This window comes from Perognathus longimembris, chromosome 9, assembly GCF_023159225.1.
Source record: "Perognathus longimembris pacificus isolate PPM17 chromosome 9, ASM2315922v1, whole genome shotgun sequence".
Taxonomy (NCBI): domain Eukaryota; kingdom Metazoa; phylum Chordata; class Mammalia; order Rodentia; family Heteromyidae; genus Perognathus; species Perognathus longimembris.
Window position 1 is genome coordinate 8781876 of NC_063169.1, and position 24933 is coordinate 8806808.

At 45.0% G+C, this 24933-nt stretch overlaps 1 protein-coding gene across 1 annotated transcript in view; it reads right to left on the minus strand.

The window, feature by feature from the left end:
* The window catches only part of LOC125357512 (CD109 antigen-like), a 71510-nt gene that overhangs the window by 40374 nt on the left and 6203 nt on the right, over positions 1-24933 (minus strand). The window contains exons 3-5 of the mRNA XM_048354491.1: positions 9715-9743; positions 6253-6483; positions 1373-1498 (exon numbers count right to left, since the gene is read on the minus strand). Of these exons, the coding sequence (XP_048210448.1) occupies positions 1373-1498; positions 6253-6483; positions 9715-9743 (386 nt within the window). The remainder of the gene's footprint in view (positions 1-1372; positions 1499-6252; positions 6484-9714; positions 9744-24933) is intronic.

A 24933-nucleotide genomic window follows, 5' to 3' on the forward strand; every position in this document is an offset into this window, starting at 1 on the left:
TGGCTTTTTGATAGCTCATTGGAGATAGAGTCTCATGGCCTTTGCCTCCCGAGGCTGACTTTGAAGTGTGATCTTCCAGATCTCAGCTTTTTCAGTAACTAGGATGACAGGTGACAGCCACGAACACTCAGAAAGCAATTCCTCCTGGAGGCAGAAAGCTGCAAAAGTATTCTGGAAGTCACTTCTCCATCCCAGAGAAGATGCCACTCCTTTCTGACCTGTCCCAGCCTGCTTTGTGCTCTCTGTGAAGATGCTACTCGTGGAGTTCAGAGACGAAGCTATCCAAACAAAAACAGGCTTCTCTGTAAAGCAGAAACAGCTCCAGAGAAAGCTAAGAAGTGACCGCTGGGCAGGCAGGCCGGAAGAGACAGAGGAGCATTCATAAGAGCCACTAAAGGCAACTGTCCCCTAGCCTCTCCAAAACTACTTCAAGAGAATGTAGATTGTAAGCATTCTAAGCAATGAAGCAAGTGAATGCTGGTTGTTTTTTGAGTTACATAACCTGATGGCCACAATTTATTGTAACAAGAATCCTCCAAAACAATTACATCAAGTCTTCAGCCTGGTAAGTTTTCAGGATACTATTTCCAGTCCTCCACATTGGCTGAAGATTAAGACAAAGGCTAAAGAGAAGTAGAAGTGTGGCTCAAGTGGTAGAGAGCCAGCCTTCAGCAAAAAATGGCCGGCAAGAACGTGAAGCCCTGAGTTCAAGTCCCAGTGCTGGCAAAGAAAAAGACAAAAGACTGAAGTGACTAAGTCTTTCATCAGCTAGTAGCTGGTGGCTCCTGCCTCTAATCCTAGCTACTCAGGAGGCTGAGATGGGAGGATTGCAGTTTGATCCTAGGCCAAGCAGGAGAAGTCCATGAGACTCTTATCTCCAATGAACTATCGAAAAAGTCAGAAGTGAAGCTGTGGTTCAAGTAGTAGAGCACTAGCCTTGAGCAATAAAAAGAGAACCTGGGAGAGTACCCAGGTTCTGGGTTCAAGCCCCAGGATAGATATCTAAAAAGAAGGAGGAGGGGGAGGAGGTGGGAGGAGGAGCAGAGGAGGAGGAGGGGCGGGAGGGGAGGGGGAAGGAGAGGGGGAGGGGGAGGGGGAGAATGGAACTACCTAACTTGAGGGTAGAGTTGAGAGGGGGAAAGACAGGGGAGAATGATGGAAGGGGTGACATTGATCAAGATATTTCATACTCATAAGCTGACTTGTACAACTACTTAATAAAAATAATAATTATTATTATAAAACCTATTTCCATTATCCAGGTGTTCTTATTTATGTTTTCCTGTTCATTGCATAAATAGCTTTGGAGAATATTTCCCCACTTGCATTACTTCCATTATTACTGTCTTCCCCCAAAGATATTTGTGCTCACATTCACTTGAACGTGGATGGACCAGTCACCCAGCATGGGGTGGGAAGATAACTGGAGAGTCTTGGAGACGACTCCGAGCTCGTTCTGCTGTGACAGCCACTGCTGGATCAAGTTGGACTTGGGGTCCTGCAATACAAACCACACAGGTCAGCTACACACAAGCAGCGCAGGTCCTGGAATACAAACCACACAGGTCAGCTACACACAAGCAGCGCAGGGGCGCGGTGCTCTAACAGGCGAAGAATGACATCCTGGAGTGTCCCCCAAGACAAGGCCTCTAAAAGACTTTAGGAAGAAGTCAGGTCTGCATGACTAAGAAGGTGCATGGACATTTCTTCTTTGTTCCTATTTCCACTGAAATCATCTTGAGATTCTGTGCCATCTGTGTGTGTGTGTGTGCGCGCGCGCGCGTGGTGTGTGTGTGTGTGTGTGTGTGTGTGTATCAGCTCTGGGGCTTGAACTCAGGGCACTGCCTATGAGTTTTCTCTGCTCAAGGCTAACATGCTACCACTTGAGCCACAGCTCCACTTCCAGCCTTTTGGTTGTTAATTGGAGATGAGTCTCACAGACTTTCTAGTCCAGGCTAGCTTTGAACTGCAGCCCTCAGATCTCAGCCTCCTGAGTATCCAGGATGACAGGCATGAGCCACCAGGGCCTGGCTCTTCTCCATCTTTTTTTTTTTTAATGTCATACGGAGGAATTGAACCCAGGGCCTTATGCATGTTAGGCAAGCACTCTACAACTACGCCACATTCCCGGCCCTCTTCTCCATCTTTTAATTCCCGGCACCGTACCTCTTTCCATCAGAAACACCCAAGTCAGTGGCGGTGCTGGTGTTAAGGGAAAAAAAGAAGAAGAAAGAAAAACTTCCACTAGAGAGATAACAGCCCTACTGTGTGTCAGGCATACTGCCTTTCCTCTGAGCATTACAAGCGTCCTTCTAGAATCCCACTAGAACGTAAGATTGTCCTCACCTACTTGAGAAAACGGTGCGTGGAGAGGTTGGGGAAACACTGAGTGACCGGCACGGACCAGAATGATGGCAGCAACACGCCATGGAATTCAAGAGGCAAACCAGGTCTGCCTTTCAACTCAACAAACGCGAGAGATGCTCCCCCAAAGGGGGTGCATGACAGGACCCCCCGCCACAGGAAGGCCCCGTGACCTCAGAGCCATTTCCCAAACTCCTCAGCTACACGACAGAGCGTGGCCTTTATTCCGCAGAAGCGCTGAGGCCTGGCGTCCTCGCAGTCCATTCAGGGACGAGCACCGGTGCTCGCTCTCCATGGCGTATGTCAGGATACCATGGGGCTGAGCTGGACTCTCACATCTGCCTTTCAGATGAGATTTCCCTGTCCCCAGTGGGGGAACATGGATTGGAGCCAGACCAGAGTGAGGAGATGAACTGCTTTCATTAGGAAAAAAAAAAAAAAAAAAAAGAGCTGGTGACTCGTGCCTGTAATCCTAGCTACTCAAGAGGCTGAGATCTGAGGATTGCGGTTCGAAGCCAGCCCAGACAAGAAAGCCAATGAGAGTCTTATCTCCAATTCACCATCCCAAAAGGCCAGAAGTGAAGCTGGTAGGTCAAGTGGCACAGAGCTAGCCCCTGAGCACAAAAGCTCAGGGACAGCGTGCAGGCTCTGAGTTCAAGTCCCAGAGGTGGCACACACAATAAAATAAAGGCCAACTATGTTTGGCATATTTTATCTTATATGAATGTAGACAGCTAAAGACATAGTGGATATACATGTGGATGATATAGCTACAGAGACAGGAGCACTGTTCTCAGCTGCACTGTAAACTCCTGAGAACCCAAATCAAATATTTCTCTTCTGATTCTTTATCCCTGGTCCGGAGGTGGCGCGCTGACGCAGGAAGCCCTCCCCCCGTGGGATTGTGAGAGGCCAGGTAGCAGAATGCTGAGAACCCGGGAGGGAACTGTGGCCAGCAAGAGCCAGAAACAAATCGTCAAGCCAGTGATCCAAAGCAGGCCCAAAACAAGCAGGTCACTGTCCCCCAAGCCGGGCAGCGGCTGTGTCCAGCCTGCCCCCCGGGGATGAAGGGGAGGCTACGGAGCCAAAAAGCAGAAGGAGACCTCCAACCAGCTCATAAATACACGCTGGCTGGAACTAAGGAGTTGAAAATGAGAACAGCGCAGGGTTGTCGTTTTTTCCTCCCTGTTGGACTACAAAGACTTTAAAATAGGGCTGGGGGACTGGCTCACGTGGTAGAGCACCTGCCACACTGAGCAAGAGCAAGCCCGCAGTTCAAATCCAAGGACCACAGAGAAGGAGAGGATGAGGTGAAGCAAGAGGAGGGGGAGGGGGAGGAGGAGGGGGAGGGGGAGGAGGAGGAGGATTCTCAGTGTTGCCTAAGCTGCGTGGAAGGAACATGGCTACATTCTGCCGATGAACTCTGATGGTGAGCGCAGGCTTTTCTCCCCGACAGTGCCAAGGCCCATTGCAACAATTCCTAAGCACTGTCGTGGACGCCACTGCACTGGGAGAGATGGGGGAGAGGTGACAGAATCCCCCGCCCCCCCCCCTCCTCAGCCCCTCTGAAGCACTCAGAGAACGGAGAAACAGTTGAAGTCTTTATGGAGCACACTAGGGTTGAACCACATAACGTGGGGCCAAAGCAGAGCGCAGAACTGACACATGGTCATCTGCTGGAACACACCCAAGAAACCACCACAGCCAGAGAAGCTGCACACCAGAGACACGGGAGTGTGGGCCCCATGCACCCCTGGGGTTCCCTGAGACACCTCTGATAGCTCTGTATCTGTCAAAAGCCACTCACCGGACCTGCTACTTGTGCCAGTGATAGTAAATCTTGGCTGGAGAATGTGTACCTGTAGATCTATTTCTGGTTTTATTTGGTTTTGTGAATGTGTGTGTGTGCACACACATGTGCTATATTGGGGTGTGAACGCAAGGCTGGGTGCTGCTCTGTAGCTTTTTCCCTCAAAGCTGACCTTCTACCACTTGAGCCACATTTCAATTTCCAGCCTTTTGTTGATTCACTGGAGGTAAGATAGAAGTCTCGTGGATTTTAATTAATTTACCTTACGATTATTATATAGGTGAGGTACAGAGGGATTACAATTATATGAGTCAGGTAGCATGGATTTTTCTTCCCAGGTAGGCTTCGAAACGGGATCCTCAGATCCCAGCCTCCTGAGTAACTAGGATTACAAGCATGAGACACTAGCACCTGGACTCTATACACTTTTCTTTATTGTAAAGGTGATGTGCAGAGGGGTTACCGTTACACATTTTCTACATGCTTTTTACACCATATAAATAATATATGAATCTAGCCTTGTGATTAAAAACTTAATGGACATAAGGAGTGTACAGAATCAATGGCGAAAATCGCCCTTTTCCCTTGATTTCTCATCAGAGGTAGCTATTGACTAATTTATCTGTATGTACATATGTATATATGTACATATATACATTTATGTCTTATGCTTTGTCATAAATGTATCCAAAAATCTACCTCACCTAGTATTCAATGTCATTCATTTCCACCTTCAGAAATGATACAAAAGCCGTACTCCTGCATTTGTACAAAGTAGTTCTCATTCTTTTTTTTTTTTAACCAGAACCTCCCTCTTGAAGGCCAAACTTCTTAAAGAAAGGCCAGACAAGAAGCCAGACGCGGCTGCTGTCTCAGAAACAGAGGCACTTCCTTCCATAATGCCGGGCCAAACTTCCTGAAGGAAGCCAGAATCAGGGTGGAGATTGGGCATGCTTTTCCACTACTAAGCCTCTTTCCTTCCTGAGAAGCCCAATGACTGGGGCAGGCTGCAATCCCCACTAAAAACACTGAGTATCCCCGAACATTCGGTGATGATCAGATTCTTAGCTGTAGTCCAGAGCTATTATGGGCTGGCCTGATTGAGTTCCAAAAGGTTGGCCTGCTGGCTCCCAGATGCACTTCCCCACATCAGCCTGCAGGTGGTGCTGGACTCAGTTTGAGCCTGGGAAATCAGTTTTGCCAAGTCCTCTTTTTAGACATTTTGCCCAATGGGCTGGGAATGTGGCTTAGCGATAGAGTGCTTGCCAAGCATGCATGAAGCCCTGGGATCTATTGCTCAGCACCACATAGACAGAAAAAGCCAGAAGTGGCGCTGTGGCTCAATTGGTAAAGTGCTAGCCTTGAGCAAAAAGAAGCTCAGGGACAGTGCTCAGGCCCTGAGTTCATCAAGCCCCAGGACTGGCAAAAAAAAGAAAAAGGAAAAGAAAGGAAGAGAAGAGAAATTTTTCCTAAGAAGTGGAGGTGTGGTAAAAGTGGTAAAGAGCAAATAAAGAACAAAGGACAGCACCCAGGCCCTGAGTTCCAGCCCAAGTACTGGCACAAAAGAAGAGTAAAGGGAAGAAGAGGGGAGGGGAGGAAATTTTCCCCAAGAACCAGTTGCTGGTGGCTCACACCTATAATCCTTGCTATTCAGGAGGCTGAGGAAACCAGTCCAGACAGAAAAGTCTGCAGACTCTTATTAACCATCAAAAAGCTGAAAATAGAGGTGTGGCTCAAGTGGTAAAGCCCCAGCCTTGAGCAAAATAGTTAAGAGAAAGTGTGAGGCCCTGAGTCCAAGCCCTAGTACAGGCACAAATACATAAATATTCATTGAGGGGAGGGGAGATGGCACCCATCTCTAATCCCAGCACTTAGAAGGTTGAGTCAAGTGTCTAGGTGAAGGCCAGACTGAGCTACATAGGAAGATCCTATCCCAAGAAACAAAAAGAGAGAGAACAGGGAGGGGAGGAAGACTCATTGAGCATCAAACCGCCAATGGGATATTTGCTACAAATGTAAATATGTCTAGGCTTGAGGGTCGATGTACTCATTTGGCCAGTGACTACAGGCCCACTTACCTTAATTAGAATATTCAGTGTTGTTGTATAAGGCTTGAAGTCTGATAAGAGGGTAACAACCCGGAACTTCACTTGTTGCTTGGGCTTGTATAGCGCCTTGTCTGTCTGAATGAAGACAGACACTCTCTTGGTCTCAAAGGATAAGCGTGTGCTATTGGAGAATAAAATCTCATCCCGAGACTGTCCTGTGACGCGTAGCTCATAAATGGCATCTGCACTGTTCAGAGGGAGCTGGAAGAAAAAGAGAAAGAGATCAGACATATCCAAGTCTCACTGATTTACCTCAAAAATGTTTTCAATGTGGGGGGGGGCGGTTAGGGGGGGAGTGTTTCAGTACTGAGACTTGAACTCAGAGCCTGGGTGTTGTCCCACAGCGTTTTGGCTCAAAGCTGGCACTTGATCTACACTTCCACTCCTTGATATTTTGCTGTTTATTTAGAGCTAAGGATCTCACCAATTTGTCTACTGGGGCGTCAAACCTTGATTCTCCAATCTCAGCCTCCTGAGTAGCGCCAGTACTAGAGCTTGAACTCGGGGCCTGGGCAGTGTCCCTTAGCTTTCTCACTAAGGCCTGGCATCCCACCACCTCTCCACAACTCCACTTCTGGCCCTTTTCTGGTTAATTGGAGATGAGAGTGCCACAGACTTTTCTTCCTAGGCTGGTTTCAAACCATGATCTCGAATCTCAGCCTCTTGAATACCTAGGATTACAGGCATGAGCCACATTGCCTGGCAGAATGAAATATTTTTTTTCTCAAATTTTTATTATCAAACTGATGTACAGAGAGGTTACAGTTTCACACGTTGGGCATTGGATACATTTCTTGTACTGTTTGTTACCTTGTCCCTCATGCCCCCCGCCAGAATGAAATATTTTATTGTCACAAAGGTTGTAAAGGTTTTTCTCCATGTCTGCCTGCCTATGACTTTGACTTTCTTCCACTCTCTTTCCATTTTTAGCAGTAGTATGTTGTTTGGTCCCCTGTCCCAAAGACAAGTGAAGATTCTGAATGTGTTTAACCTGGAATCTTCAAGATGTGATAGATGGACCTGACTCATGAGATAATAATGCAATCCTACTTAAGTCTGTAATATGACAAGGCCAAGGTCAAAGGCCACCTGGTCTCAGAGAAGCCTCCCAAATGTACCTCTTAATGGATGCTACTCTGTTGTACATTAAGGGTGAGAAACTCTGAAACAAAGCAAGGTATTAAAAGTACAAAATTCCAGGTCAAAGCCTTGGAAAGTAAGATTAGTACACAAGCAACTTTTTTTTTTTTTTTTTTTTTTGCCAGTCCTGGGCCTTGGACTCAGGGCCTGAGCACTGTCCCTGGCTTCTTCCCGCTCAAGGCTAGCACTCTGCCACTTGAGCCACAGCGCTGCTTCTGGCCGTTTTCTGTATATGTGGTGCTGGGGAATCGAACCTAGGGCCTCGTGTATCCAAGGCAGGCACTCTTGCCACTAGGCTATATCCCCAGCCCCCACAAGCAACTTTTAATAATCCGGTTTAATGACTCTCGGTAAAATAATAACCCCGTTCCATTTCTCTAGTAAATCATACAATCCTCTGATATCTTATTTCACTCCAGGACATTCAAGAAAGAGATACAGCGAAACCAACTGGCAAGCAGGGAGGCAGGCAGGCAGAGAGAGACAGAGACCAACAGTGACACAGAGAGAGACACAGAAAGACAGAGACAGAAACAGACATAGATGGACAGAGACAGAAAGCAAGACAAAGAGACAGAGAGACCAACAGGAACAGAAAGAGTGAGATAGACACATAGAAAGAAAAAAGAAAGAGAGAGAAAGAGGAAGAGAGAAAGAGAAAGAGAGGGGAGAGGGAGGGAGGGAGAGACAAGTGGCTAGGGTAGAATGAGTGAGGCTCTCAGCTCTAGAGATAGCAAGCTCAATTATGAAGAAAATTATATTTCAACATAGTAATATTTGTTGTCTGAGACCAGAACTCAACATCTGAGTTTTGCTTATTGGCTGATTCACTCATTGCTTACTGGCTCTATCGTGAGTCATACCTCTAACTCCTTAACACAGTTTTTTTAAACACCAAAATTAAAGCTAAAAAGTAGCCCCCAAAAGTCAAAACTTTCGGGGCTGGGAATGTGGCCTAGTGGCAAGAGTGCTCGCCTCATATACATGAAGCCCTGGGTTCCATTCCTCAGCACCACATGTATAGAAAAGACCAGAAGTGACAGTGTGGCTCAAGTGGCAGAGTGCTAGCCTTGAACAGAAAGAAGCCATGGACAGTGCTCAGGCCCTGAGTTCAAGGCCCAGGACTGGCAAAAAAAAAATAAAAATTTTTAAAAAGACAAAACTTCCACTAAACACAGAACGTTTTGGTCCTTCTACTTCAAGTTCCAGCATGGTTGAGTATAACACTGCCCTCTTCAAAGCCAAGGAAACTATGAACAGAGCTAATTACAATTCAGGACTTCCAGCCTCGTTAAGTCAGAAGTGAGACCAAACATAGTGACGTGCTCTATTTTACAAGAGGAAAGATCCCAGCTACAAGTTTCAAGAGGCTAACAGCCATTCTCCTTGAGGTAACATTCTTAAATAATTCTTAGTGTTCTCAAATAAGTCTTAAATAATCTGAGGTTTGATTGAACTCAACCAAACTTACAAGAAATATTCGTAGACATAAAAGCCAATACAAATTAATCTATTTCACTGAGGAATTTCTAAAACCAACTTTCTTTTCTTTTCTTTTCTTTGTTGGTGATGGTACTGGAGCTTGAACTCAGAGTCTGGGTAACCATTCCTTAGCTTTTTCACTCAGAGCTATGTGGCCTTACCACTTAAGCCACACCTCCACTTCCAGCTTTGGGGGCGTTAATTAGAAATAAGAATCTCATGGACTTATCTTCCTGGGATGACTTCAAATTGCAATATTCAGATCTCAGTCTCTTGTAGTAGCTAAGATTATAGGTATGAGCATTTTTTTATTTTTATTAGCATAAATTAATTGTACAAAAGTGTCTTTGTAATATTTACAAACCTGTGTATAATAGTTAGATCACTTTCTTAACCCTCCTCCTCTCTCCTTTTCAATAAATTTAACATATCATTATGCCATTTTTTAATATTCAGTTTTTTATTGTTATTATAAAGGTAATGTGAAAGCATTATGCTATTATCAGATAACTGAAATATATAATATATCAATGTAAGGACTCATATGTAATTAATACATAGTATATTATTACATAATGTACTATACATAATTTATTCTAGCACGTCATTGGTATTCACCTCTCCCTCCCTCTTTTCCTCTTCCCCTTCTCACTTGCTCTCTCCTTCCCCCAAAATTCTCCCACTCTGCAATCACATCATGTTATTTATGAAGTAGAAACTCTGCAGAGGAGCAAACACAGGCAACATCTGGCTTAGCTCACTCCAGATGTTGGCCTCCAGTGAAACCAAATTCCTTAAGTGAATACTTACTGAAGGCAGAGTCAGTGTCTTAAAGGAACCTAAAAGACAAACAGAAGAAAACATTTTTCATAAGTTGAATAGACACAACACAAAGCTCACAAAATATGCTGTAAGGTATAGATGGAATCATAAACTATTTGGTCAAACACAAATTGATGAGCGCCCAGAATTCTAGAAATGTTTACATATTCTCGCACCAAAACACGAAGAATTGAACTCTGCCAGTTGAACTTCATCCTCAGCGTGGTTTGCTGCTGTATTTTTTTTTTTTTTTGTGAGCTGGCCTCCAATGGTGATCCTCCTCCTATCTGTGCCTCCCGGTGCTTGGAATTGTGGGCATGAACCACCACATCCAGTCTGAGAAATACTTTTCAGGAAGCTGGAACTTCCCAAGTTAGAACTAGCCAGATACCAGATGCTCACTCCTGTACTCCTAGCTACTCAGGAGGCTGAGATAGTAGGATCACAGTTCAAAACCAGCCAGGGCAGAAAAGTCCTCAACACTCTTATCTCTAATTAACCATCAAAAAGCCAGAACTAGAGCTGTGGCTCAAACAACATCGCATCTGCCTTGAGCTAAAAAGCCAAGGAAGAGCAGTAGGCCCTGAGTTCAAGTACTAGTACCAATGCACGCACACACAGACACACACACATGCGCACGTGCACACACACACACACACAGAATGGATAACTATGTCAGATGATGGGTAGAATAATTTGCTTCATGTACAGTGACCATTTTTCTACTTATATACAATTCATAACAATATATTGCCTACTTTAAATATATGCAATTTAAAAAAATTCTGAGCTGAGCATAGTAATTCATGTCCATCATCTTAACTACTTAGGAGTCTGGGGTCATGGTTTAAGGCTCGTCTTGGCAAAACTTCCAACATACCCTCCCCTCCTCAACAAACAAACCTAAGTGTGATGGTATTCGCCTGTGAGCCTAGCTATGCAGGAAGCATAAATAAGAGGACTGTAGGTTCAGGTCGGCCCAGGCATAAATGTGAGACCCTACTCAAAAAATAATTAGAGCAAAAAGGGTCAGGGGCATAGGTCAAGTGGTAGAGCACTGGCCTGGCAAACCTAGGAGTCTGATTTCAAACCCTAGTACCACCAAAGTAATAATAAAAGGCCAGGCGCCAGTGGTTCATGCCTTAATCCTAACTACTGAAGAGGATGAGATCTGAGGATCATGGTTTGAAGCCAGAGTCTGTGAGACATAAAGAATCTCACAGCCTTTCCTGCCTGGGCTGGCTTCAAACCACCACAATCCTTGGGATCTCAGCCTCCTGAGTAGCTAGGATTGCAGGTGTGAGCTCCCAGCTCTGGCTGCCATTCTAAGGCTGCATACGCTGGAGGGACACTTCCCAGTGTCAAAAGCGAACCTGAGGCTCAAGATGCTGTACTGAGCTGCGCCCTGGGCTCGTGCCTGCAATCCTAGCTGAGAGCTGAGGGTTCCGGTGATTGGAAGCCAGCACAGGCAGGAAAGGCTGGGAGATTCATCTCCAACTAACTACCCAAAAAGCCAGAAGTGGAGCTGTGGCTCAAATGGTAGAGTGATGGCCTTGAGCAAAAGAGCTCAGAGACAGTGCCCAGGACCCAAGTTCAAACCCCAGGATCAGCACAAACACACACACACACACACACACACACACATACACACACACACTACATGCATTGCACTCATAAAGTGATATGTTGAATTGAAACTCCTTTGTGCAACGGTTTAAAGACAATTTTTTAAAGAAAAAATGGTGTTTTGTTTTATTGGGTTTTTTAAATTTTGTTTTGGGGCCAGTACTGGGGCTTGAACTCAAGGCCTCCCCAACTTTAGGGGGTTTTTCTGCCCAAAGCTGGCACTCTACCACTTGACCCATATCTCCACACCTGGCTTTTTCATGGTTGAGAGATAAAGAGTCTCACAGACTTTTCTGCTCAGGCTGGCTTCAAACCATAAACTCTCATATCTCAGCCTCCTGAGTAGCTAGGATTACAAATGTAAGCCCCTGGTTTATTTTGATTTTTAGTATTCACTGCTGTGCTGAAATGAGCAGGACAGAAATGTGTCTACAACGTGAAAACCAAAGCAGACATGAAAACAGAGCATAGGAAAGGCAGCCTAGGCAGACAAACCCAAGAGATTTCTTATTTCCCATGAACCAGCAAGAAAGCTGGAAGTAGTCAGCCTCACGCCTATAATCCTAGCTACTCAGGAGGCTGAGATCTGAGGATTGTGGCTCAAAGCCAACCCAAGCAGGAAAGTCTGTGAAACTCTTATCTCCAACTAACTATCAAAATAGCTGGAAGTGGAGCTGTGACTGAAGTGGTAGAGGGCCAGCCTTAAATGAAAAACTAAGCAAGAGCATGAAGCCGAGTTCAAGCCTGAGTACCAACACACACACACACACATACACACACACACACACACACACACCAAGAAATGGTGGAGCTGGGTTCTCACCAGGCAGCTGGTAGCATTAAAGCAGTGTTGTACAATGAGTTGGTAAAATAAGCAATTTGTTCTTTTTTTATATAGACATTTGCTTATCTGTCCAGGTTCCATAGTCTGACTTGGCTCGTTGCTCTCCCCATCATGACAATTCCAGAAGTTGAAACCCTCAGTCTTCCTGACTCCTTTGTTCTTCACACTATGCTAGTGGGCCATCAGAACCATATTGCATAAACCATCCCAGGTGGAGCAGCCTTGGGTAGGGTGACCTGCCAGCAGATCAGATCGCCGTGGGAGTTGGCTTTTGTCCGGCAGGGGGGCCCACCAGACTCTCACACTTGAAGAAAATAGAAAAGATTAACCTACAGTGAGTCAGCACCCCATCACTGAGAGTGACAATGGCTTCTCCCCTCTCATTTAGGATGTATCCGAGCTGGGCACCGATGGCTCACACCTTCAATCCGAATTCATCAGAAGACTGAGATCTGGGATCAGAGTTCAGAGGCAATCTGGGCAGGAAAATCTATGAGACACTTCTCCCATTAACAACCAAAAAATCAGAAATGGAGCTGTGGCTCCAATGATAGAGCACTAGTCTTTAGTACAAAAGCTAAAGCACAGCATCCAGGTCCTGAATTCAAGCCCCAGGATTGGCACGCGCGTGCATGCACACACACACACACACACACACACACACACACACAGATAAATCATGAGGCTGACTAATCTGTCAGCTCAGTTAATGGAGGAAACAATGTGCTTCCTTTCCAGCCCGATCTGACACAGCCCACCTCCCATGACCAGCAAATTCACAAAGACTGAGGAACGCTCAGGCAACGGAGATTTATTTTTATCCAAGTGACCTCAAGCAAGGAAAAATGAGCAAACAGATGGGAGTCTACAACCCAAATAAATCTCCTAGGTTGACTAATTGGAAGACAAATATTTTGGCAATTCAAAACAAGCTTACCAGATCTGAAGTGCAGGAAATCTCATTGCATAGAACTTCTTTTTAATGTAATGGTTAGTCAGACTACCTTCGATTACCTTCCTCACTAAAGAAAAGTTGGAAGAGCTGGATGATCACCTATCTGGGTCCAACTGTAGAAACATGACACCAGTCACTGAACCAAGGAAGACAGCTAGCCAAAGTTAAGCACTCCACCCAGAAGTGAGAGTGTAAGGGCAGATAGGCATCTCATGCAATTCTAATTCTCTCAGGATGTGTAAAGAGATCCTACATGAGCTCTACTCTCTAGCTTCATGAATCCAAAGCCAACTTTTGCCAGATGCCAGTGGCTCATGCCTTGAAGCCTAGCTACTCAGGAGGCTGAGATGTGAAGACAGGGATTCAAAGCCAGCTGAGGCAGACAAATCAGGTCAAAAGGCAGAAGTGGAACTACAGGGCTGGGGATATAGCCTAGTGGCAAGAGTGCCTGCCTCGGATACACGAGGCCCTAGGTTCGATTCCCCAGCACCACATACATAGAAAACGGCCAGAAGCGGCGCTGTGGCTCAAGTGGCGGAGTGCTAGCCTTGAGCGGGAAGAAGCCAGGGACAGTGCTCAGGCCCGGAGTCCAAGGCCCAGGACTGGCCAAAAAAAAAAAAAAAAGAAGTGGAACTACAGCTCAAGTGGTAGAGTATCAGCTATGAATGAAAAAGCTAAGAGAATGAGAGGCCTTGAGTTTAAGCCCTTATACCAGCATGAAAGAAAAAGTAATAATAAGAAAGCCAGCCTACATAAGCCTAAAGTCCTGAATTCAAGTCCCAGCACCGAAAGAACAAAAGTTATTTTTAAATACTTAACTTTTTTTGTCACTCATAGGGCTTGAACTCTGGGCCTGGGCACTGGTCCTAATCTCTTTTGCTCAAGGTTATTGCTCTACCATTTGAGCCACAGCTCTACTTCTGGTTTTCTGGTGGTTAATTAGATATTAGAGTCTCATGGACTTTCCCACCTAGGCTGGCTTTGAATTGCAATCCTCAGCTCTCAGCCTCCTGAGAAGCTAGGATTACAGATGTGAGCCACCAGTGCCCAGCTTTCACTTTTTCTTAATGCATTGTCTTCCCTCTAAATCTATTAATACAGTTTGGAATTTCCCAGACACTTACTAACTCATAGCATAGGACTTATTTGAAAGTCCTAATATTTAAGCAATAGTCTATGCCACTGAAACATAAAACTAAGGATGGTGGAGTCAGGGTAGAAGAGGAATAATAACCTCTTTCTCTACTGTTGCTAGGCAGAAAATTAATAGACAGTATTTCAGTATTTGAAAACCCTTGTTAACATATTTCTGTCTTTCAGAAACCCCACTCCCCTCGGATGTGGCACAGGGCCACCATTTCTTACACATCTCAGTGGCACTCTTTTAAATCACTCACCAAGGACACACCTTGTTATAGAACGTTCCTCTTCATGCTATTCCAGATAACTTTGCTAAACCGCGATCACATTTTCCTGTGAAATCTCAACAAGCCTGTCACACAAGCCTTTAGAGGCTATGTCCTTCCCTGAGCCGCCCAAGGAACTCAAAAGAACCTTGTTTGAAGGCTTCACACTTGGCACGGCCTGACAACCAGTCGTTTGATTTACAAATAGAGTCCGTGCTATTTTTAAGTTGTATAATAAGCATACACAAAAACTAACCTTTCCTTAACTTTTAAATATACTCTGTAAAAAACCATATGCTACCTCTTCTGACATCTGTTCCCACCAATGGCTCTGGAGACTCACTGAAGGAGGAAAAGTGGTATATAATTGAAAATGCAGCTAAATCCAGAAACACTATTGGAAAAAAAAAATGGATTTTCCAATGCAAGTGTGTGTGTGTGTATGTGTGTGTGCACAAGCACCTAACCAGTATAGCAGCCCTGTGCTACTCAGCAACGTAGAATAATAAACATGTTTGCCAGGCACTGATGGCTCACGCCTGTAATCCTAGCTACTCAGGAGGCTGAGATCCGAAGATCACAGTTCAAAGCCAGCCCAGGCAGAAAAGTCCAAGAGACTCTTATCTCCATCTAACTACCAAAAAAGCTGGAAGTAGAGCTGTGGCTCAATTAGTAGAGTGCTAGCCTTGAGGACAAATGGTCAGGGACAGAGTCCAGGCCCTGAGTTCAAGCCCCAGTTTCAGGAAAAGAAAAAAATGCAATGTCTTCTCATGACTGCCAGGCCCCCCCATCCGCTCCTTCCCCCAACACATTCTCCCCTTCTCCATCGTGTGAAATAACGGGGTCCCAACAAATGCCAAATATGTCAACAGAGGTGGTCTGTTTATGAATGGACATCTATGTCTCTCTGGAAGAAAAAGGTAACAGTAGCAGACACAAAATCAAACACAAGAAGTACTCTTTGCAGACACAAGCATGAAGCAAAAACTCTTCTATCCTTCTACCGTGTGTGTGTGTGTGTGTGTGTGTGTGTGTGTGTGTGGCTTCAAGCCTAAAATTATTTTTTATTTTACTATTTTTTTGTATTTTAACCCAAAACATAAAATAATATATGTCTGTGAGGTACACTATGATCATTCTCCGTTGTATAATGTTGATATTTGGCTCAACCTATCTTTCTACTCAAACAATATCATTTCTTTATGAAAAAAAACTTATAAAATCCAGCTGGAGGATGGTGGCTTATGCCTGTAATTCTAGCAGAATATCACCTTGTCTCTGTGATGAACCCAATGATTCATAACAATCTACCTGTGAAGGAATGTGCATGTTTCATAAACATAATTGAGCCGGATATTGGCGGCTCACAACCATATTCCAAGCCACTCAGGAGGTTGAAACCAGGACTCAAGTTCAAAGCAAGACTGGATACGAAAGTCTGTGAGATTCTTACCTCAGTAAAAAGCCAGAAGTGGAGGTATGACTCAAGTGGTAGAATGTCTCCCTTGAGTGAAAAAGCTAGGTGACAGTAACCAGGTTCTGAGTTCAAGTTTCAGTACTGTCACACTCACACACACACACACACACACACACACACACACACACAAAAGCATTCAAAGTCCTTTCAAGATTTTTTATATATCACATTGTCTAATGTTTTATTTCCTGTGTTATCTATTTATATTATGTTACCTAAGTCGTAACACACTAAGCAACAAATAGCAAATGCACATTTGTGTGCATATGTGTGCATATGTGTGTGCTGATACAGGGGCTTGACCTCAGAGCCTTCCAATCTGGCTTAATTTTTTCCATTCGTGGCTAGTGTTCTACCACTTGCACCACAGCTCCACTTCTGGCTTTTTTTTTTTTTTTTGGCCAGTCCTGGGGCTTGGACTCAGGGCCTGAGCACTGTCCCTGGCATTTTTTGCTCAAGGCTAGCACTCTCACACTTGAGCCACAGCACCACTTCTGGCTTTTTATGTGTATGTGGTGCTGAGGAATCGAACCCAGGGCGTCATGCATGCTAGGCAAGCGCACTCTACCGCTAAGCCACATTCCCAGCCCCACTTCCGGCTTTTTGCTGGCTAATTGGAGAGAAGATTCTCACTGACTGTTCTGCCTGGACTGGCTCTGAACTATAACCCTTAGATCTCAGCCTCCTAAGTAGCTAGGATTACAGATGTGAGCCATCAATCAGGGCTTGCTCTCTCTGTACCTTCAACATTATTAACATTATCACATGCCATTGACATTCATATATTATTAATGTTAATATATTCCACAAGAATAATGTTAGTAATGGATTAATATTATTCTTCTGGAACCTCCCATCTATCCTTCCTCTAATTCCCAACACTCATTCATTCATATTTTCACATACAAAAAAAAATCAATCAAGGGGTAATCAATTAAAGGAGAAACAACTGTTTTGTATTAGAAAGCCATCTTTCACAAGACCTAAAGGATCACCAGTAATCCAGCCCAAATTCTTCCCGGATGGAATCTGATTTCTGTTTCCAACGCAGCCCTTCGGTGAGTCATGAGGCCAGTGACTCATTCCGCCTTAGAAGAAGCGCAGCACATGTTGAACTTGGAGTTTGAAGAATTAGTGTGCTTATTTTCAACTTCACTCAGTCACTGATTCACAAGCAAATCCCAAGACAAGTTTTTCCACTGCTGACAATTAGCACCAATACTTAGGCTTGAGAGGGGCTGGAAATACAAGCAGGCCAGAGAAAGGTCTTCCCAACACCTCCCTCCCATCAGTCAACATAGACTTATCAGGGCCCAAATTTCACTCTCAGGCTTTCCAGTACTGTGTCAATGTTCAATTTGTGAGGCCCTAGCAGAGAGCTGTTCTCCTGTTCAGTCAGGCATTGCTGGCTCACACCTGCAATCCTAGCTACTGAAGAAGCCAATGTTTGCAAATTGTGATTTCAAAACAGCCCTGACACGAAAGTCTGTGGGACTCGTATCTCCAGTTAACCACCAGAAACACGGATGTGGAGTTGTGACTCAAGGAGGTAGAGCTCCAGCTTTGAGCAAAATAGCTAAGGCCAGGTGCTGGTGGCTCCCACCTGTTATCCTAGCTGAGATCTGAGGATCGTGGTTTGGAGCCAGCCCAGACAGGAAAGGTCTTGAGACTCTCATCTCCAATTAACCACCAGAAAGCTGGAAGTGGAGCTATGGCTCAAAGTAGTAGAGTACTAGACCTGAGCAAAAAAAAAAAAAGCTAAGGGACACGGCACATATATGTTAGTAAGCATCATTAAGCTCCCTAATCTCATTTTCTTTTATACCATAAAAAAATGACCATTTGCAAATATATCCTAGCTCTTACACCCACTGGTCAACAGAAGTGACTGCGAGCTGCAAATCTAGAGAACTATAATCCATTCACAGCACTGCCACCAGTAAGCAACTTGATCTTGGGCAAGTCTCCAAATGCCAGCCTTTTGCCTTCATCGCTCCAGATAGAAATTAGGCAATTCAGTTGGCTTATCTTTGAGGTTCCTGCCAGGATCTGTGAAAACTCTATGAAGCTTATAATAAATTAAGAGAAGAACTAGCATTTCATTTTGCAGTGTGCGCGCGTGTGTGCATGCACATACACACACACATACACACACACACACACACACACACACACACACACATACACACACGCTGCTTCTGGAGCTTGAACTCAAGGCCTGGGCACTGTCCCTGAGTTTTTGTGCTCAAGACTAGCACTCTACTACTCCAGCCACATTTCTACTTCTGTCTTTTTTGGTGTTTGATTGGAGATAAGAGTCTCATGGAATTTTCTGCCCGGGCTGGCTTTGAATCTCAATCTTCAGATCTCAGCCTCCTCAACAGCTAGGATTACAGGTGTGAGCCACTTAGTGCCCAGCTCATTTTGCAATTCTTGTTTTTGTGTTTTTTTAACAAAGCCCAAGCTGGCCATGAATTTGTTGTTGTTGTTTGTTTGTTTGTTTGGTACAGGTCCTTGAACTTGAACTTGCCTACCCATGCTGGCTTCAAACCATGAGCCTGAGATTTCAGCCACCTGAGTAGCTAGGATTACAGGCATGAGCCTGTAATGCCTGGCTGGGCTTGAACTCCTGATTCTCTCATCTCACTCTCCTGACTGATGGGATTCTACAACATGTCCAGCTCCAGCAGTGTAGACCCAAATTAGATTTTATCGGATCTGATCTAAACTGCTGTAAGTAAATGTGAAAATGCTTTTGGAGGAGGATGCCTAAAAAGCATTGCACCACTATCCCAAAATATAGTACACAAAAATAGGTCACTCTCTTGCAGGCAGACCTTTCAAGGTCTCTGGTCCTCAGGCAACTAACTTCAAATTCAGGCTTCAACCTTTAGTAACTTGTTTAGCTAGAAAAAATTAATTGTTCTCTCTTAGCTTCAGTTTCCTCATCCCCAAAATGGAGATCATAGTGCCAACTTCACAGGGCCCTAGAAATTAAATATTTTACATTAATGTTCCCAGTGCTATGAGGAAACTAAGTATTTAATGTGTTAAATCCTTTCCCGTTTCCGCTTAGTGACAGACCTTTGTAGCATTCCCAGTTCACAATCAGCCCAATAGATGATTTATAATTGCTCCGTGTGTGTGTCTGTGTCTGTGTCTGTGTGCTACTACTAGAACTTGACCTCACTTCCTTGGGCTCATGCTTGGCTTTTTCTGCTTAAGGCTGGCACTTTGCCATTTGAGTCACACCTCCACTTCCGGCTTCTTACAGGTTAACTGAAGATAAAAATGTCACCAACTTTTCTTCCCCAGCTGGCTTCTTTTTTTTTTTTGGTCAGTTGTGGGGCTCAAACTCAGAGCCTGGGCACTGAGCTCTTTTGCTCAAGGCTAGCCCTCAACTATGTGAGCCACTTTCCATTTTCTGGTGGTTAACTGGAGGTAAGAATCTCATGGACTTTGCTGCCTGGGTTGGCTTCATACTGCGATCCTTATATCTCAGCCTCCTGAGTAGCTAGGATTCCAGGTGTGAGCCACCAGTGCCTGGCAATAACTGCCTCTGATATGAGTTATTGCTATGCTATTCCAATAACCACAGATACCATTTTCTCCAAGTCCTACACTTTGAGTGTTTTAAGTAAGTTACACCATTGAATCTGCACAATAAACAAATAATTGAATAAGGTGGAAATCACTGTTTCTCAGATTACTCAACTGAAGCCTGAGCTGGATGCTAGTGGCTCACCTCTGTAACCCTAGCTACTTGAAAGGCTAAGATTAGAGGATCACAGTTTGGGGCCAGACTGGGCATAAAAATTTCCTTCTGGGCTGGGAATATGGCCTAGTGGCAAGAGTGCTCGCTTCCTATACATGAGGCCCTGGGTTCGATTCCTCAGCACCACATATACAGAAAATGGCCAGAAGCGGCGCTGTGGCTCAAGTGGCAGAGTGCTAGCCTTGAGCAAAAAGAAGCCAGGGACAGTGCTCAGGCCCTGAGTCCAAGCCCCAGGACTGGCACCAAAAAATAATAATAATAATAATAATTTCCTTCTCAATTCATACTTGGGAACAGCAGTACACATGTCACTCCAGGTCACATGGGAAACTGAGATCCAGGGGATCGTGGTGTCAGCCGAGCCCTGGATAGTTCATCTGCTGAGAAAGGATGCCGGATGTGGCAGTCTGTACCTGTGATCGCAGCCATGACAATCAGGAAGCCCAAAGTAAGCAAATCAAAGCTCGGGTGATATATCACCTGAGCTAAAAGTGCAAATAATCAAATAATCAGTGAGCCAGGAGCCAGTGGCTCACGCCTGTAATCCTACCTACTCAGTAGGCTGAGATCTGAGGATCACAACTGGAAGCCAACTGGAAGTAGAAAGGTTCATAAGACTCTCAGCCCCAATTATCTACCTAAACGCTACAAGTAGGGCTTTGGCTCAAGTGGTAGAACACCAGCCTTGAACAAAAACCTAAGGGTCAGTGCCTAGGTCCTGAGTTCAAACCCCAGGACCAGCACAAGCAAGAAGAAAAGAAATGCTGAAGCTTGTGAGATCATAACTTCCCTAGCTCCTGCACTGCCAGTCACCTGGCTCCTGAGCCAATCACATCTACTACAAGAGGTTCTTTATCCTCAGGCTCCACCCACTTATTAACATATATCCCACACAGCAGCTTAGCCCTGTGAATGAGGAGTCCACACCCTTTAAAAATAATTCTTACTTAGCTACAAGTTCAGACAGAGTTCCATGGGCAAAGCTGCCTGTGGAACCTGCCCCAGGAGACCCGCCCACACTACACTAATTAATCCACCTTCATAAAAACCATAGCACTGATTTTGATCTAGGCAGCACAAATGGCATGTTAAGGAGCATTGTTTCTAACAAAAAAGTTGAAAGGCTTGGATCAGCGTTAAGAGTGCCTGCCTAGCAAGCTTGAGGCTCAGAGTTCAAATCTCAGCACCACATTAAAATAAAAAAGTATATGAACACATTCTATTACCTCCCCAGGACTTTAAGACCAAAGGAAGACAAAAAGAAAAAAACAAACCGTAAGCCTGGGGCTGGTGGCTCATGCCTGTAATCCTAGCTACTCAGGAATCTCAGATCTCAGGAATACAGTTTGAAGCAAGCCGGGGCAGAAAAATTCATGAGACTTTTTTTTTTCTTTTTCTGATCCTGGGGCTTGAACTCAAGGCTTGGGCTCTGTCTCTGAGCCTCTTTGTGCTTAAGGGAATCCCTCTACCACTTGAGCCACACCACTACTTCCTGATTTTTCTGAGTAGTTTATTGTAGATAAGAGTTTCACAGACTTTCCTGCCTGAGCTGGCTTCAAATGGTGATCCTCAGATCTCAGCCCCCTCAGGAGCTAGGAGTACAGATGTGATCCACCAGCCAGCTCTATGTGAATCTTGTTCAGGAAAAAGTGAAAGTTCTACATGACAAGAGACAACAAAATAAAATGGAGATGATGATTTCAAAGACATAAATATTTCAAATCTCTGCTGTGCCTTCACAGAGGAGAGCATTACCCTCACTTAAAACCTAGGGTTCCGTTCTTTTACTTCCTTTCTGGATTTGGCTTAGGACTCTGAGAAAAAGCAGAAGTAGGAAAGAGATGGTTACTGAGGCGGGAGGAGAGAGGGGACAGCCTCCCTCTTTGTGGCTGGATTACAAGCCAACGGCTTCCTCAGTATTTTGCCAATTGTATTGTGTGCATGCATGTGCGTGTGTGTGTCTGTGTGTGCGTGCACACATGTACATATATGTTCTGGGCTAACGGCCTCTTCCTTTCACTTGTTTTTTTTCTCTCAAGGCTAGTGCTTCTACCACTGGAGCCACAGCTCCATTTGCACCTTTTTGATGGTTAACTGGAGGTTAGAGTCTCATGGACTTTCTTGCCCAGGCTGGCTTTGAACTGCAATCCTCAGATCTCAGCCTCCTGAGTAGCTGGGATTCCAGGCATGAGCTACCAGTTACCGGCTCGGTTATATTTATTAAGCTTGTGCATTCCTATATAGGAAGAGTAAGTTACGAACTACTGGACTGACCATAGAGAAGAGGTGTAATGCTAGCAAGGGTGACCACAAATACACCTGAGAACAGGAACCTCCCCACAGAAGAATAGTAGAGGGTGAGGACTGAGGAAAGCAAGAGGGACGTGGGGCTCGACATGATTAGGGTACACTATATGCATGTGGGGCTGGGGATATGGCCTAGTGGCAAGAGTGCTTGCCTCGTGTACATGAGGCCCTGGGTTCGATTCCCCAGCACCACATATACAGAAAACGGCCAGAAGTGGCGCTGTGGCTCAAGTGGCAGAGTGCTAGCCTTGAGCAAAAAGAATCCAGGGACAGTGCTCAGGCCCTGAGTCCAAGGCCCAGGACTGGCCAAAAAAATATAATAAAATAAAATGATAAATAAGTATATGCATGTGTGTGAGACCCTTGATACCAGCTAAAGTCCTTTTGAACAATTAATATACCCTTAAAAAAAAGGTGACAGGAAGGCAAACCATGTCCTGTCTGGGGTGTGGGTGTTAATGGAGGGGGGAGAGAACGAGAGGACAAATATGGCCAAAATCCCCCATGTGCACGTGTGAAAGTAGAACAACGAAGCTTGCTGAAGTGGGGTTGGGAGGGGAAGGGGTATAGCGAGTGAAATTGCATGTATATATGGACATGCCACACAGAAACCCTCGGTACAGCTAACAGATGCTAATAAAATGTCTTTAGAGTATGGATACAACTGCACAGACCTCGTTTTCGTAGAAATGATTTTTCTTAAGGGCTGTCTGTCTCTCTGCCTCTGTCTCTGCCTCTCTTAGTTTCTCTCATGTGCACAAACACACACACACACACACACACACACACACACACACACACACACAAAACCAATCCTCAATAAACTCAGGATGAATGTTTTCCTGTTGTGGTTTGTCTGCTTTCCTGCTTGCTGGTTTTTTTGTTTGGGGGTTTCTCTTTGTTTTGCTTTTTGGTGGTAGTGGTTAGTTGGCAGCTGATTGGTTGGTCATTTGGTTAGTTTGGGTTTGTTGTTTAGTCTTGTTTTGTGCCCCTACTGGGCCCTCAACTCGGGACCTTGTGCTCTCACCTGGCTTTTTCACTCTACGCAAGCACTGCACACCTCCAATTCCAGCTTTTTGTTGAGCCTCATGGGGCCTGGAAACGTGGCATAGTGGTAGAGTACTTGCCTAGCATGCATGAAGCCCTGGGTTTGATCCCTCAGTACCACATAATCAGAAGAAAAAAAAAAGCCGGAAGTGGTGTTGTGGCTTAGTGGTAAAGCATTTGCCTAGCACACAGGAAGCCCTGGGTTCGATTCCCCAGCACCACATATACAGAAAAAGCCAGAAGTGGCGCTGTGGCTCAAGTGTAGAGTGCTAGCCTTGAGCAAAAAGAAGCCGGGGACAGTGCTCAGGCCCTGAGTTCAAGCCCCAGGACTGGCCAAAAATATATATATATATGGGAGGGGTTGGGGATGTGGCTTAATGGTAGAATGCTTGCCTAGCATACATGAAGCCCTGGTTTCCATTCCTCAGTACCACGTACAGAGCTGGAAGTGGTGCAGTGGCTCAAGCGGTAAGAGTACTAGCCTTGAGCAAAAGAAGTTCAGACAGTGTCCACACCCAGAGTTCAAGCCCCAGGACTGGAAAAAAAAAAAAAAAAGCCAGGCACTCTTGGCTCACGCCTGTCATCCTAGCTACTCAGGAGGCTGAGATCTGCGGATTGAGGTTCAAAACCAGCCAGGGCACAAGTCTGTGAGACTCTTTTCTCCAATAAGCCACAAAAAACACACACACAAAAAAAAACACCAGAAGTGGCACTGTGGCTCACGTGGTAGGGCACTAGCCTTGAGCTGAAGAGCTCGGGGACAGCACCCAGGGCCAGAGTTCAAGCCCCATGACCAACCAAAACAAAAAAGTGTCTCACCTGCCACGACTAACTTCTAATAGCAATCCTTAGATGTGAGCCTCTTTAGCAGCTCGGATTACAGGAATGAGCCACCTGAACCAGGCTGCTTGGTTAATTTTTGTTTGTTCTGAGATAGCCTCTCAGTATGTAGACCAGGCTAGCTTGAAACCCATTGTTCCTCAGGTAGGCCTCGAACCTTTGATCCTTCTGTCTCTGCCTCCTGAGCACACCACCACACCTGGCCAGATTAGCGTACAGTAATAGTTGCCATACAACCAACGCCCAGGCCTCCAGCATGAAACAATTAGTAAAATGTTAATAGTTTCTAATGAAAGTATTAATAAAATTTCCCCCGTCTCTCAAACAAGTGAACGAACTGCTCCCTAATAAAAAGCCATACTTTCCTGCCTTTATTACAGTACAGTCTGCAATCTGAATCCTTCAGGTCTTAATTAAGCTCCAAATACATTTCGCTTATGGTGAAACACTCCATCCACACTGTGCAGAACTTCTGAAGGAAAAAAAATTCAAATGTAAGTCCCAGACAAACAGACAAACAGGGTGCTGGTGGTTCACACCTGTAACCCTAGTTACTTAGGAGGCTAAAATCTGAGGATTGAAGTTCCAAGCCAGCCAGGCAGGAAAGTCCATGAAAGTCTTATCTCCTGTTAACCACCTGAAAACCAGAAATAGCAAAAAAGCTCAGAGACAGTACCCAGGCGCTGACCTCAAGCCCCTTGATGAAAGAAAGAAGGGGGGGTGGGGAACAAATGCAATCATGCTATACAGTATAAACTAGGTGAAAATGAACTATGTAACCTGTGGGCAGGGACAGAAGAGGGGAACTGAGGGAAAGCTAAGGAACAGGTGGCATTGTCTAAAAAAGAAATACACTCATCCCCTGTAATCCTAGCTGCTCAGGAGGCTGAGATATGAGGATCATGGTTCTAAGCCAGCCTGGGCAGGAAA